Source organism: Mytilus trossulus, chromosome 9 (genome assembly GCF_036588685.1).
Source record: "Mytilus trossulus isolate FHL-02 chromosome 9, PNRI_Mtr1.1.1.hap1, whole genome shotgun sequence".
In the NCBI taxonomy this organism is placed as follows: domain Eukaryota; kingdom Metazoa; phylum Mollusca; class Bivalvia; order Mytilida; family Mytilidae; genus Mytilus; species Mytilus trossulus.
The window spans coordinates 66,983,011-66,997,228 of NC_086381.1; the positions used below are offsets into that span (position 1 = coordinate 66,983,011).

General features: G+C 32.9%; 2 protein-coding genes across 2 annotated transcripts in view; one reads left to right on the forward strand and one right to left on the reverse strand.

Annotated features, from left to right (window-relative positions):
- LOC134683279 (ER membrane protein complex subunit 10-like) overlaps positions 1-14,218 on the reverse strand; it is a 62,735-nt gene that overhangs the window by 17,136 nt on the left and 31,381 nt on the right. The gene's annotated exons all lie outside the window — the stretch shown is intronic.
- Positions 6,449-8,335, forward strand: LOC134684154 (probable G-protein coupled receptor B0563.6). The gene has a single exon (XM_063543434.1). It carries the CDS (start codon positions 6,736-6,738, stop codon positions 8,242-8,244), a length of 1,509 nt encoding a protein of 502 aa, XP_063399504.1. The 5' UTR covers positions 6,449-6,735; the 3' UTR covers positions 8,245-8,335.

A 14,218-nucleotide genomic window follows, 5' to 3' on the forward strand; every position in this document is an offset into this window, starting at 1 on the left:
TGCAAATCTGCTTCCATAGAAAAAAGTATAAAACACTACATTTAAAAAAAACATAAAAGTAAATTGCAAGAAAAATGCGACCACATAATTCTAACAACACAGAAACCAACTTCTTTATTGTAATAGTCAAACGTATTTTTCAAACGAGAAAAGCTAATAAATAAGTTTTTAAAATCATTGGCGACTCATATTTGTAACTATTTCATACTTATGCATCAAGACAACTTTGAGATAGAAACATTTTTTTAGTACATCATTTGTACATTTTTGTAAATGCAATTATGTCAGACATGCTTCCAATAATGTGCGATTAATTGTATAATGTGCAAAGTTTGTTTACTGTTCTTACTGTTATTAGGTTTAATTGATTCCTAGTTAATCTTAACAGATAAAAAAAATAGAATTTATTGCTCTTATAAACATTTAACATTTGGCATACAAATAAAGCTAAATCGTGTTATGTTGCACAGAGCATCACTTTTGCGGTGATAGCAATTACTGTTAAGTAATTTAAGCAATAAATAACGGGGAAAACTTAAGAAATCGATTATCATTCATTACGAATGCAAACTATCTTTAAGACAGTATATTTTAAATGCATAGAGACACTCTTCGTGCTTATACATTACATAGTTTCGTTGAAATAATAATATTTATGTATGTTAATACATTAAGTAATGGCCTGTATTTCCTACCAGGGTTTTTATCAACAGAAGATGCTGATCATAGAGAAGCTTTTGTTCTATTTTGTTTAAGGTTACAATTACTACATAAAGTTACATGGGCTTAGCCATTCTTGAAGGGAAAACGACATAGAGATGACAATAGCTGGCTATCTGTGATTGGTTGTTAAATCATTTATATATTTTTCTCCTGGAACGCATAAGGCGGTTGATTCAAAAGCCACTGAGACCAAAACTTTTGACAAAAAAATAAACATTAAAAGCAAAAATCTGAGCAACACAAAACTAATAAAAAAAAACATCAAATGCAAAAGTGAAAGTATATTCTACACACAAAGCATCCGTTGGGTCACTCATAGGGAGTACAAATTCGTTGATGATGTCACTATTGCAATTGGAAAATAAGGATGGAGAATTGAGACGACAATTGAAACGTACATATCCATGTTAATCTCATCAATCACCAACATACAATAGTTATCAAAGGTACCAGTTTATAATGTAGTACGCCAGACTTGCGTTTGAAGAGCATTGAAGATCCAAAATTCCCAAAAGGTGTGCCAAATACGGCTACAAGGTGATCGATTAAATGAAATCTGTTTTTAGAAGTAAACAAATATATAACCTCTCTGACTTGTCACTGCATTCTTATCTTAATCATCACAACGCTTAAGATAATGGCAGTTTGTTCAAAGCTATCGTTTCGATCAACTGAATTGTCTAAACATAAAAAATGTTAAATCTTACAAAATGGTTATATGATTTGTTTTTTGACATTTTTTTGCTAAAGATGCGTAAGAGTTTCTTCCAGACAAACAAGAACTGTTCTGAAACCTATTTAACACCACAGCTTTAACAAAAAGGAACGGAACCAGCTTCATATACAATAAAGTGTGTCTGGATCGTAGTTAGGATGTCTTGAAATTTACCGCAGCTGATATGTACACATATTGTCTGTTTTTGTGTTTGCTGCGGTCTCATTATCGTATATATATGATCATGGAAGTAATATTACTTCCATGCTATGACAAACTTCATTTTAATACTAAGAAAGCTTTAACGTCAAGTGGTTTTTATTGCTCAGAATTAGTGTTGTCAAATCGTGCACTTTTGCCTAACCGGTTACTCGGATAATCGTTCGACCGATTAACCGGTTAACAGGTAGTTTAAGTTGATGTTTGAAGGCCTTATCTATAGTACCTTAATATAGATATAAGAAGATGTGGTATGAGTGTCAGTGTGACAACCTTCCATCCAAGTCATACATTTACGTGTTTATGATACGATGAATTGAAGTTTGTCCTGTGGTATTATAAGGCTTGTCTGTGAAGATTCCTGGCGAAGTTTGACTTTTAATATTCAAATACACCGTATCAGCTATTTCGTTTGTACTAACTTCAGAAGGAAATATAAAAAAAAAACTTCTTGATTTCGTAGAATTTTCAAATAAGTCTGAAACCGATGATTCTTTCATTTTCTCTTGTCTCCGAAAATAATATGGAGTAATTCAATTTGAAATGATTAAGCCTGCTACTCGTACTATCAAGTATACATTGATTACATTCACATTGGTTTGCATTTCACAACTTTTGAGTTAGCATTTCGTTTAAAGTATGACAAAGCCTTGCACGACGGAGATTTCCCATTCTGATGTAGGTCTTCACAATATTAGATCAAAAAATGAAATAATGAAGTAAATCGCAAAATTTATTCGTATTACTGATTCAAAGTTGCTGTTAAAAACACATGTATACTAATTATGTTTCCTTAAGATCTTGCCCCGAGCTGAGAGAAAAGTTCTAATTAATTTTATATTTTTGGATTAACAATAGCAATCAATACACTCGACAATTGATCTGTCAAATTAATTACCACGGCGACACTTTTTAAAGAATACATAACTATTTAATGATTTCAATACAAATTGATATCAAATCAAACCAAAAAGTCCGGTTAACCGGTTAGTATTTTTGGTATTCGGTCGTTCAAACGGTTAACCGGTTAAACGGTTAACCGTTGACAACACTACTCAAGAGTATTTAGATCTAAATAAGCGTTTTAGTTTAAAATATATTTACTAATGATAGAAGGTGACACTGGAAAATATAAAAAAACTGTACACCCTTTATGACACGCTTGTTAACGTCAAAAATGTTGTATAAAACCATTGAGTGGTATGAATTTCTTTAATTCGCAGATTTCTTTTGCCCTCATTTTATATTTTGCGAAGAGCGTATCGTCTTTACCAAGTTGTATTGTATCATACTGTCAACAAAATCAAATAATATTCCACCCACCAAGCCAACACGCAGAGAGTCGCGTGACCATTGTATTCAGTTATATCAATCAAGGTCATTTCAATACACAGCTGAGAGTTGAACATCATGTTTACAATTTAAGATTACAGAGCTTGAAGCATCTACAAAATCATTCCTTCGTTAGTTTCTATTCTTCATATTTTGATTAGAAAATAAGCGATACAGCAATAATGATCATTTTTTGGCTATGGTTACATACAATCTGACACGATTCATTCTAATGGTGAGAAAGATTTGCCAAAGGGTATGTTGTGATCTGTAGTATGTAAATAAATAAGGAACTTCCAATAACGAATTTAGATTGCTGGAAGATATGAACAGTCCTTTGTCTTTGATTAAGCTAAAATGCAGATCAGAACATACCGGAAATTCTTTTGTTACGAATTATTGAATTATCATCCTACGGAAACGCTCGGAGACAAAAGTATAAAGCATTGAAAATTGCAAAGAAATATGGCGACATAGATATCTGATAGAAGCACAATAGCTTACCAATGTGCAATTCTAATAAAACGATTTACAAGATAAAAACTAAGTTGAAAAACAATAAAATGACCGACCCGCATTAAGGTTTAAAAAGGACCACTGTATTAACCATTTACGATAATTACCTGGCTCTAAAAAAAAATTAAAAATTTCGTATAAAAGTTAACCACGTGGATTGAAAATACAAGATAAAATATATCAGTACCAAGGCACTGACGTTAATTGTATCGATCTAGAGGCAGTTAGTTTTAGTAGTAAATCAATTTATAAGAACGTCCAATTATAAGGAGCTCTGCTATCATCATCCAATAACATTTTATCAATGATTAAGAATACTAACTACCCAACCTTCATGGTGGTTGCGAAGTTTCTTTAATAACAGGAATTTCTTAAGTGATAATAAAGATAATTGCTAGTCTACATTATTGGTAAATAATTTGTCACTTTTGAATGTTCGTAGGGAGATCAAATCAATTGTCTTCAGTTGACTGAACATGTGATAAGAAATTGCTCAAATATCCCTGTTTTTCTTGAAACAATTACTTGTTAGAACACAAGTATATTTATATCACACCTTTCTCATTTTGTATACAATATAAAAACAAAACTTTTGTTACACCTAAAATCATCAAAGTAATAATATACAATCACTGTCTTTGATTTCGAAAATGTGAGATTTTATTGGCTTTTAAAATACTGAAATTCACTGAGGCTGACGCCCAAAGTGCATATCATTTATCAAAAAAAAGGCATTAATTGTTTTATTCCATATTCCAAAATAAAACAATGCATTTAATTAAAACCAATTGTACATCAAAAAGTAAAATCACAAAATACTGAACTCCGAGGAAAAATTCAAAACGGAAAGACCCTAATCAAATGGCAAAATTTAAGGATAAAACACATCAAACGAATGGACAACAACTGTTTACAATAACGTAACATGGCAAATCAAGTGACGTGTAGCGCGGTGAATCTAACTTTTCTCCAGGTGAATCTCCTTTTTTTAGTGAAAATCCAATTGATATCGAGAAACCTACTAAAATAATACTTATATGGAATAACACCATTCATTGCTTTTCCGGGACATATGAGATCACCGCCATTTTTGGTAGGTTTCATGTTACTCCCTTACTCTCAGTTATCTTATAATGTTTCGTGCACTTTCTTGTCTTTTTTCACGTCTTTTCAAACATGGCATTTTCAGTTAATCTCGACTAATGAGGTTTGAATGCCTCCTTGTATCTTCCATCTCGTTTTATTGACAGAATATATCATTAAAAATAAAGTACGCGTTTAATTTTTGAATTTTTTTAAATACTAAGGCTTTTCTACCTCAGGCATAGATTAACTTAGCTGTATTTTGGCAAAACGTTTAAGAATTTGGGTTCTCTATGCTCTTCAACTTCGTACTTTATTTGGCATTTTAAACTTTTTTGGATTCGAGCGTCACTGATGAGTCTTTAGTAGACGAAACGCGCGTCTGGCGTATATACTAAATTTAGTCCTGGTATCTATGATGAGTTTATTTAAGATTTTCTCGAAACTATGTCTATCATGTTTTCCTCCAACTTCTTATAGAACGCGATACATCGACTACTCCAAGTGCGGATACGTTAGACACTTAAGTTGGAAAGCATTTAATGAGAAATCGGTGAACGATGTACATTATGACCATATAATTATACTTATTCTAATATCTACCAATTGATACGACTAGCAAGGACGTGTGTATTACTATAAACCTCTATCGGCAAATATTAACGCCTTAGAAAATTAAAAAAAAACAATGAACAGAGAGTACTAATATCTGACATCAACAATTAACTTTTCCAAGGGATATAAAACTTTAATATGAACACAAAAGACAACCACTGACGACAATCGTATGAACATGTAACGAAATTGCCACAATACGTATGATAATGTGTAAATCAGGTTTAACTCTTTTATAAACTTTCTCTTTTTTTCAAATCAAGTAACGTGATTTAGGCCTGGTTTTTAGTTAAGGAAAGATTAAAGCGGACATTTTTTTGCATTATTGGTTGTCGGTATTTTTCTGCTATACCGGCTGTTGGGTTGTTTTCTCCAGTTTACCATTAAAAGAGATATCTGCCGGGAACCACCTTTGCATTGAGACTGATAACGTAACTTTCAATTCGAGTGGTACTTTTTCATTTCAAGAGATAAGGATTGGATTCAGGAAGATATCTCTTTAAATCATTAATGCATTTGTAATTATAGTAGTTTTCGTCAATGCTTCTAAAGCATTTCAATGAAAAAGAATTTAACTAACATGTGTTTCCAAGTAATATTTAACAAATTTCTAAAAATTATCAAAATTCAAAAAGTCATTATGTAACGACAATTCCTAAAAAAAAAATATATCCGACATACCCGCACCCTTTAAGTTAAATAGTTGCTCACTTATGTATGATGTCCATGTACTTTAAAAAGTTTTCCTTGTATATTTGACAAATTGAGAAAATATGCTTTTTAAGTCTCATATCACTACAGATTTTATACTGTCCACTTTTCCCCTTTTCAAATAAAAAGTATGTTACTCATCCGAAATCATCACTTTTCTGAAAAATGCCAACTGTTATTTAAATATTCTAGTTTACACTTTATATTCGAAAGTCTAAAATCAGGAACTATTCTATAATTAACTGATATAATCCCAAAGAGATTCACTTCAAAAGGGAAACATGAATATAAACATGGTAAGTGGTATAGTACGATTAAAAGTAATTTCTCCAAGGAAATGGATCCGGAGTAACAAGACATCATTACAGAGATTATAATGGGATAGTATATGGGAATCGTGTTTACAAAGATGAGAATAATCTAGATCCATTAAACATTGATATAACTGATGTATATATAATTGTAAACTCATGTCTTGGCAACTGGTCAGTGGATGTCATTAGCATAACAATAAAATCACGTTAACTTCTCACTAGAGAGTGCGATCTCTGTTACATAAATATGTTGACGATCAACTTGGACAGATGGAATTGTAAAACATGATATGAGGAATATATATACTCCTAGTATTTGTTTAAAAAGGACAATAGACTATATGACTATATTTCAAACATTGCGACCATATGACATTAATAAGAGGAAAATATACTCCTAATATTTGTATAAAAAGGCCAATGGAGATTTTGACTATATTCTAAATAATACGACCATATGAAATTAATTTGAGGAATATATACTCCTAATATTTGTATAAAAGGACAATGGATAATTGGACTATAGTTCAAACATTACGACCACATGAAATTAATCTGACAGTTCCTATGCTTCAACCATTAGAAATAAATAAATATGAGATGTGCAAAGTTAGTTCAGACGATAATGTTACTGTTTCACTGCTAGCTAAATATGATTCGATAATATCTGACGAAAATCTTGATGTCATACGAAATGTTTTTGGGTTATATTTACTTCTACCTGTGTCAGTGTGTGGAATAATTGGTAATGTGATAAGTGTATCATTATTGTGCCATTGGAAAAAGAAAACGGCTAGCATTTACTGCTTATTAGCGTTGGCTATCTCGGATTTGCTACTGTTGCTAAATGCAGTGCTATTTGCATCAATCATTATTTACATAAACGTAGATCCATTGGATGGAAACAACTTTCGAAGCACTCTTTTCCCTTACTTAGGAATGTATACAAGTTTGGTGACTGCTCGGATAACCTCTTTAATCACTACATTAATCAGCATCGAAAGATTTGTGGCTGTTCATTTCCCAATGAGAGCAAAACTTATATGCAGCAAAAAATCAACTTGTATTGCTATTTCAATTATTTACATATTTACTATTGTAGCATTCATTCCATTTATTTTCAAATATAATGTTGTCTATACAAACAAAGACAATACGTCATATACAGTTGTTGCTAGAAATCCAGATATCAGTGCAAAGTTTTGCAGATTCTACGGAATTATTTTGAATTCGATTTTCAGATTTTTACCAGTTATACTGATTCTACTTTTAAATATTTCAATTATGTTGGCAGTTAAGAAAACGGCTAGGAAAAGAGAATCTTTGCGATCTGAAAAGAAGCCAACTCACAACCAGGAACAAGAGCAAAGAAAAGTTACCACTATGCTCCTTATCGTTTCATTTACATTCCTCATTTGCATATTACCAGGAGCTATAAATAGCTTTCTACAGACAACATGGAAAGGTTATTCTCGATTAGGCAGATCGAAAAACTTTCAACAATTTCTATCTTATATCACATTTTTCTTAGAAGTACTTAACTCGGCCATTAACTTTATAATATATATGGCAATGAGTGCTAAGTTTTTAAACGTGTTTAAAGAGATGTTTCACTCTACAAAACAATGCATGAAACATGCATTTTTCAAAAGAAATACGATGTCTTCCGATTTTCATCAAAGGTCTACTATATCAATATCTCGGAAGTCAAGTTTTTCTTATACAGAAGAACCATTACCGCAAAACATTATTAACTTACGTCAAGAATATGAAGCATCCAGATACCCAATCAATCATTCAAAGGATGACGAAAGTGTCAATCAAAATGGCCGTAATGAAGTCAATGAAATATACCCATTACTTACCAGTACAACTTATGACAGTTATGTCAAAGGAAATTCTGATAAAAAGACTAATATTCAAAAGGGAGTTCCTCCAATAGACACAGAGAGTTCTAAAACGAAATATCCACGGTTGGTTAAGCAAGATACTCTAGAAACCAGTCTGGGCGAGTGATAAAACCGGGTTTATAGTAGATATATTTTTAAATAATGGTTTGTATTAATAAATATCATTTTGGAAAAGAAAAATTCTTAAATTCTAGTTTAGCGAAAAATAATATAAAAACATAAGACTTCTCAAGGCTTATTTTATTTTATGGAAAATCATTATATTTATAAACTAACTGATGAGCAAAGTTGGGTGGGTTTTTTTATTCATTTTTTTTTCCATTCTTTTATTTTTTTATAATTTGAAGAAAAAAAATGAAGAAATGAACTGACCAAAGACGCATACAGTTTTCCTTATTCTGTTGAACACGATAAAGACAATCCATCAGTTTAATTTTGTAAGATTATATACTAGAAAAAAACTCTGAAAATAAAGATATCTAAAATACTGATACATTGTAAATGTTGTATATCGAAATACCATGCTTTAACGAACAGGAACATTAGATTGTGTGATTTTTTTTATGTTCAAACACAGAGCGAACATCACTACTAGCCAGTGCTACGGTATTGGCAAGATTAAAAGGTCAATATTGTCTTAAAATTCTTTTTTGTTTTAAATTTGTTTATTAGACTTGGTTAACATTATAAAATATTGTTATTTTGTTTAGATCTATGAACTCTTTTTTTAGCTCACCTGGCCCGAAGGGCCAAGTGAGCTTTTCTCACCACTTGGCGTCCGTCGTCCGTCGTCGTCCGTCGTCGTCCGTCGTCGTCGTCGTTAACAATTTACATTTTGAACTTCTTCTAGAGAACCACTGAATGGAATGGAACCAAACATGGCATGAATGTTCCTTATGAGGTGCTGACCAAGTGTTGTTACTTTGTAGCCGATCCATCATCCAAGATGGCCGCCAGCGGGGGACTTAGTTTAACATAGGACACTATGGGAAATGCATACAAATGACTTCTTTTAGAGAACCATTGAATGGAATGAAACCAAACATGGCATGAATGTTCCTTATGAGGTGCTGACCAAGTGTTGTTACTTTGTTGCCGATCCATCATCCAAGATGGCCGCCAGCCGGGGACTTAGTTTAACATAGGACCCTATGGGAAATGCATACAAATGACTTCTTTTAGAGAACCACTGAATGGAATAAAACCAAACATAGCATGAATTATCCTAATGGGGTGCTGACCAAGTGTTGTTACTTTGTAGCCGATCCATCATCCAAGATGGCCGCCAGCGGGGGACTTAGTTTAACATAGGACCCTATGGGAAATGCATACAAATGACTTCTTCTAGAGAACCACTAAATGGAATGAAACCAAACATAGCATGAATATTCATTCCTTATGGAGTGCTGACCAAGTGTTGTTACTTTGTAGCCGATCCATTATCCAAGATGGCCACCAGCGGGGACTTAGTTTAACATAGCACCCTATTGGAAATGCATACAAATGACTTCTTTTAGTGAACCACTGAATGGAATGAAACCAAACATGGCATGAATGTTCCTTATGTGGTGCTGACCAAGTGTTGTTACTTTGTAGCCGATCCATCATCAAAGATGGCCGCCAGCAGGGGACTTAGTTTAACACAGGACCCTATGGGAAATGCATACAAATGACTTCTTTTAGAGAACCACTGAATGGAATAAAACCAAACATAGCATGAATGTTCCTTATGGGGTGCTGACCAAGTGTTGTTACTTTGTAGCCGATCCATCATCCAAGATGGCCGCCAGCGGGGGACTTAGTTTAACATAGGACCCTATGGGAAATGCATACAAATGACTTCTTTTAGAGAACCACTGAATGGAATGAAACCAAACATGGCATGAATGTTCCTTATGAGGTGCTGACCAAGTGTTGTTACTTTGTTGCTGATCCATCATCCAAGATAGCCGCCAGCCGGGGACTTAGTTTAACATAGGACCCTATGGGAAATGCATACAAATGACTTCTTTTAGAGAACCACTGAATGGAATAAAACCAAACATAGCATGAATGTTCCTTATGGGATGCTGACCAAGTGTTGTTACTTTTTAGCCGATCCATCATCCAAGATGGCCGCCAGCGGGGGACTTAGTTTAACATAGGACCCTATGGGAAATGCATACAAATGACTTCTTCTAGAGAACCACTAAATGGAATGAAACCAAACATAGCATGAATGTTCCTTATGGAGTGCTGACCAAGTGTTGTTACTTTGTAGCTGATCCATTATCCAAGAAGGCAGCCAGCGGGGGACTTAGTTTAACATAGGACCCTATTGGAAATGCATACAAATCACTTCTTCTAGTGAACCACTGAATGGAATGAAACCAAACATGGCATGAATGTTCCTTATGTGGTGCTGACCAAGTGTTGTTACTTTGTAGCTGATCCATCATCCAAGATGGCCGCCAGCGTGGGACTTAGTTTAACATAGGACCCTATGGGAAATGCATACAAATGACTTCTTTTAGAGAACCACTGAATGGAATGAAATCAAACATGGCATGAATGTTCCTAATGTGGTGCTGACCAAGTGTTGTTACTTTGTAGCCGATCCATTATCCAAGATTGCCGCCAGCGGGGGACTTAGTTTAACAACGGACCCTATAAGGAAATGCATACAAATGACTTCTTTTAGAGAACCACTGAATGGAATAAAACCAAACATTGCATGAATGTTCCTTATGAGGTGCTGACCAAGTGTTGTTACTTTGTAGCTGATCCATCATCCAAGATGGCCGCCAGCAGGGAACTTAGTTTAACATAGGACCCTATGGGAAATGCATACAAATGACTTCTTTTAGAGAACCACTGAATGGAATAAAACCAAACATGGCATGAATGTTCCTTATGAGGTGCTGACCAAGTGTTGTTACTTTGTAGCCGATCCGTCATCCAAGATGGCCGCCAGTGGGGGACTTTTGAATGAAATTAAACATGTTCCTTTTCTTATAAATGAGGTTGTGTTGTCACTTTTAGCCAAATTTTATATTTTTTTATATGATTTCAAAAACCCAAGTAGAATCAGGTGAGCGATACAGGCTCTTGAGAGCCTCTAGTTTTCAAAAACTAAGATTCCAAATCACGGAGATAAGGTTGTCTTAAGATTGTTTAGATGTTGATTCAGAAGCTTTTTACGTATTCAACCAACATGCCCTCTCAACATGCTCAACATATTACTCCTTAAATGAGCCTTTTGAAATACACATACAAGAATTCACATTTTTTCATATATTAAACTGTCATTTCATTTGACCTTGCAGACATAAATCATAAATAGTGGGCTTTGCATATGTTACAAGATGAAATAATACTGACAAGTAATTATGAAAAATAATTGAAAAAAGAAAGGATGAGATGTTACTAAATTCATCTTCCTAAGACCCAATAATTATTTAGCGCGTGAAAATGTGTAAATTGCATTATACATGATATATGTACGACATAAAAACACATTCTTTGTTCATTATCATAAAAACAACACTTGAAACGATGCCATACTATTCCTTCATGAGAAAACAATGAATGAAACCGATTAAAGTGTCACCATAGTTTAAGAAACCGCTATATATATTAATATTTTATGTATAGAAAGTGTTTGGGTCATTTTTCTGGACAAACTTGATTTAAACAAATTTTTTTTTATTAAACTTACGGACACAAAAAATAAAAAATAAATATCCTATTTCATTAGAGAATAATAGCAATACTATAAAAACCGTCAAACAAAACAAAACTAGAAAAATACATCTTCATGAAATCAAATATGCTCACCAGTTGAAAAAAATGCCTCTACCATATACCAATAAAATTGAGAAAAGAAATGGGGAATGTGTCAAAGCGACAACAACCCGACCATAGAGCAGACAACAGCCTTTTGTGGTAAGTATTAAGTAACGACACATTGTAAATAATTTAATAAAGACCGTCAAAATTTACATATTTCATGTTGGTCATTAATATTTCATACATGTTAATATGACCTTTATCCAAAAAGATAGTTCCAACACATACACCCATTTGAAAAATATATTTGGAAGCAAAATATCCTTTTTGGAAAAGCAGTTGCTCATTTCTTTTTCATATTAAATTCAAAGACAAAAAATAATAACATTAACATACTTATGCTGTCGTGACCACTTGCACATGGTGAAACACCAAAGTTCCACGAGAATAACATAATAAGGGTATGAGTTGCATATCTTTTGAATTTTAATATTACTTTAAGTTTTAGACTCATCAAAACAATCATTCGAGTCTGTCGAGGGGATCTGCGACATTAATTCAACATTCCTTTTTTACGGTATTTGATAATCTTAGAAAACATGTTATAGATAAACACTAACAAGATTCGATGACACAGGCAATGTTTTCAACATTCAGCTCCACGATTAACAATATATAGGTTTAACCCTACTTGAAACGAATCAATTGCATCAATATGATGCAGAATGAAGCATTAATTGTAAATAAATAGCGATTCAATAGCCAATTATCTCAGCAAATCATGTAAATGACGTTGATATTAACGAAAACAACTTTGTACATCCCATTGCTTGGCAAAAAACAACAGTATCATTTTCCTGCTATTACCGTTTTAGAAAGATATAAATAGATACAGCAAAGCGTCATAAAACAAAAAGAAAACCTGGAAGGCTTAATTTTTGACCTTTAAGAAATATTATTTAAATATTTGTAAAAATCATCAACACAGAACGATGCAGCGATAGCTATCTGTTGTAGTATTAAAATGTTACACGAATAGTTATCAAAGATACAAGGATTATTATCCAGAACGCTAGTAGAGCTTTTACGTCTATAATAAACTTCGTTTTTCTTTGTTGACATACTTGTTTGTTTTAGACATTTACCTATTATTTCGGTTTTATGCACTGTCATTCAAGTGAGTGACAGTTTTAGCTAGCTATAAAACCAGATTTAATTCACCATTTTCTACATAAGAATTTCATTTGATGTGTTTTATCTTTTGATTTTGTCGTTTGATTAGAGACCTCCATGTTTTCTTGCTAAATAAACCTTTGATTTCCATATAATTCTTACATTTAATAAACAGTAAATTTGCAGAAAAAGACAGCATCAATTATATTCATGTAAAATCAGTCTTACACTGACACATATTACCTTTTTAAGGTAATGACGTATTAAACATGTTAAACAGGACTGATTGGTCAGATTAATGACAAATCGCTATAACAAGTCAGTCAAATTGGGATGCTTGATTAAAAGATAAATGTGTAATTATAGCCTTATTGAACGTCTCGTATTCAGACATTCTCCAAGGTTTTTTAATTTTAAGTCTGGAATCGTTTCAACAGTTAAAAAGACAAAACGTTTCTTGTCATGCTTGTCGTGTTGTTTCATCATATCTCTTGTCAAAGTTAAAGCCCATATACAAAACGCATCCATTTTCCTTTGAAACCATTTTAAGAAATAGCAGCTAATTCCACTTATTTTTTTCAAACACAAAAGAAAAATCTTCATAACCAAAAACTTAGATATCTTGAAAATTATGACTCAATGACAGCCACGTTTCAGTCTGGTTGTATTTGAAATTATATTTTAAGATTGTTTGCCTTTTATGTAGTTTGCGAATAAACTCATATGCTCTAATAACGCTGACAAAACACGCATGCATTATTTCTTTACAATATAATCAATCAACAGCATATAACAATTGCCTTTTTGTAATAAATATACAAAGAACATACAATGAACGTGTAAGATGTATTTAATGCGTACCCATGAACTGCACGTGAGTATAATATTTATGTTAAGTATGTGCACATGTAACTATTAAGATTTATGTGTTCGAACTCTTCGACTTTTTATAAGACATATTGTTTTGTCAAACATTTTAATATAGACATAACTATGTTGCGTTTTACAACCAAGATGCTTAAATAGCTGTTTTTTTTTCCTTCTATTTAAACCGCTTTTTAAAAATATTCACGGCTATAATTGAGAACTTGTCACTATGCTTACAACTTGCACGGGAATGCACCTATTTCAAGGGCAAT

What these genes read in the sequence shown, in the direction of transcription:
- LOC134684154 (XM_063543434.1), top strand. Translation starts at nt 6,736, where the DNA reads ATGGATAATTGGACTATAGTTCAAACATTACGACCACATGAAATTAAT.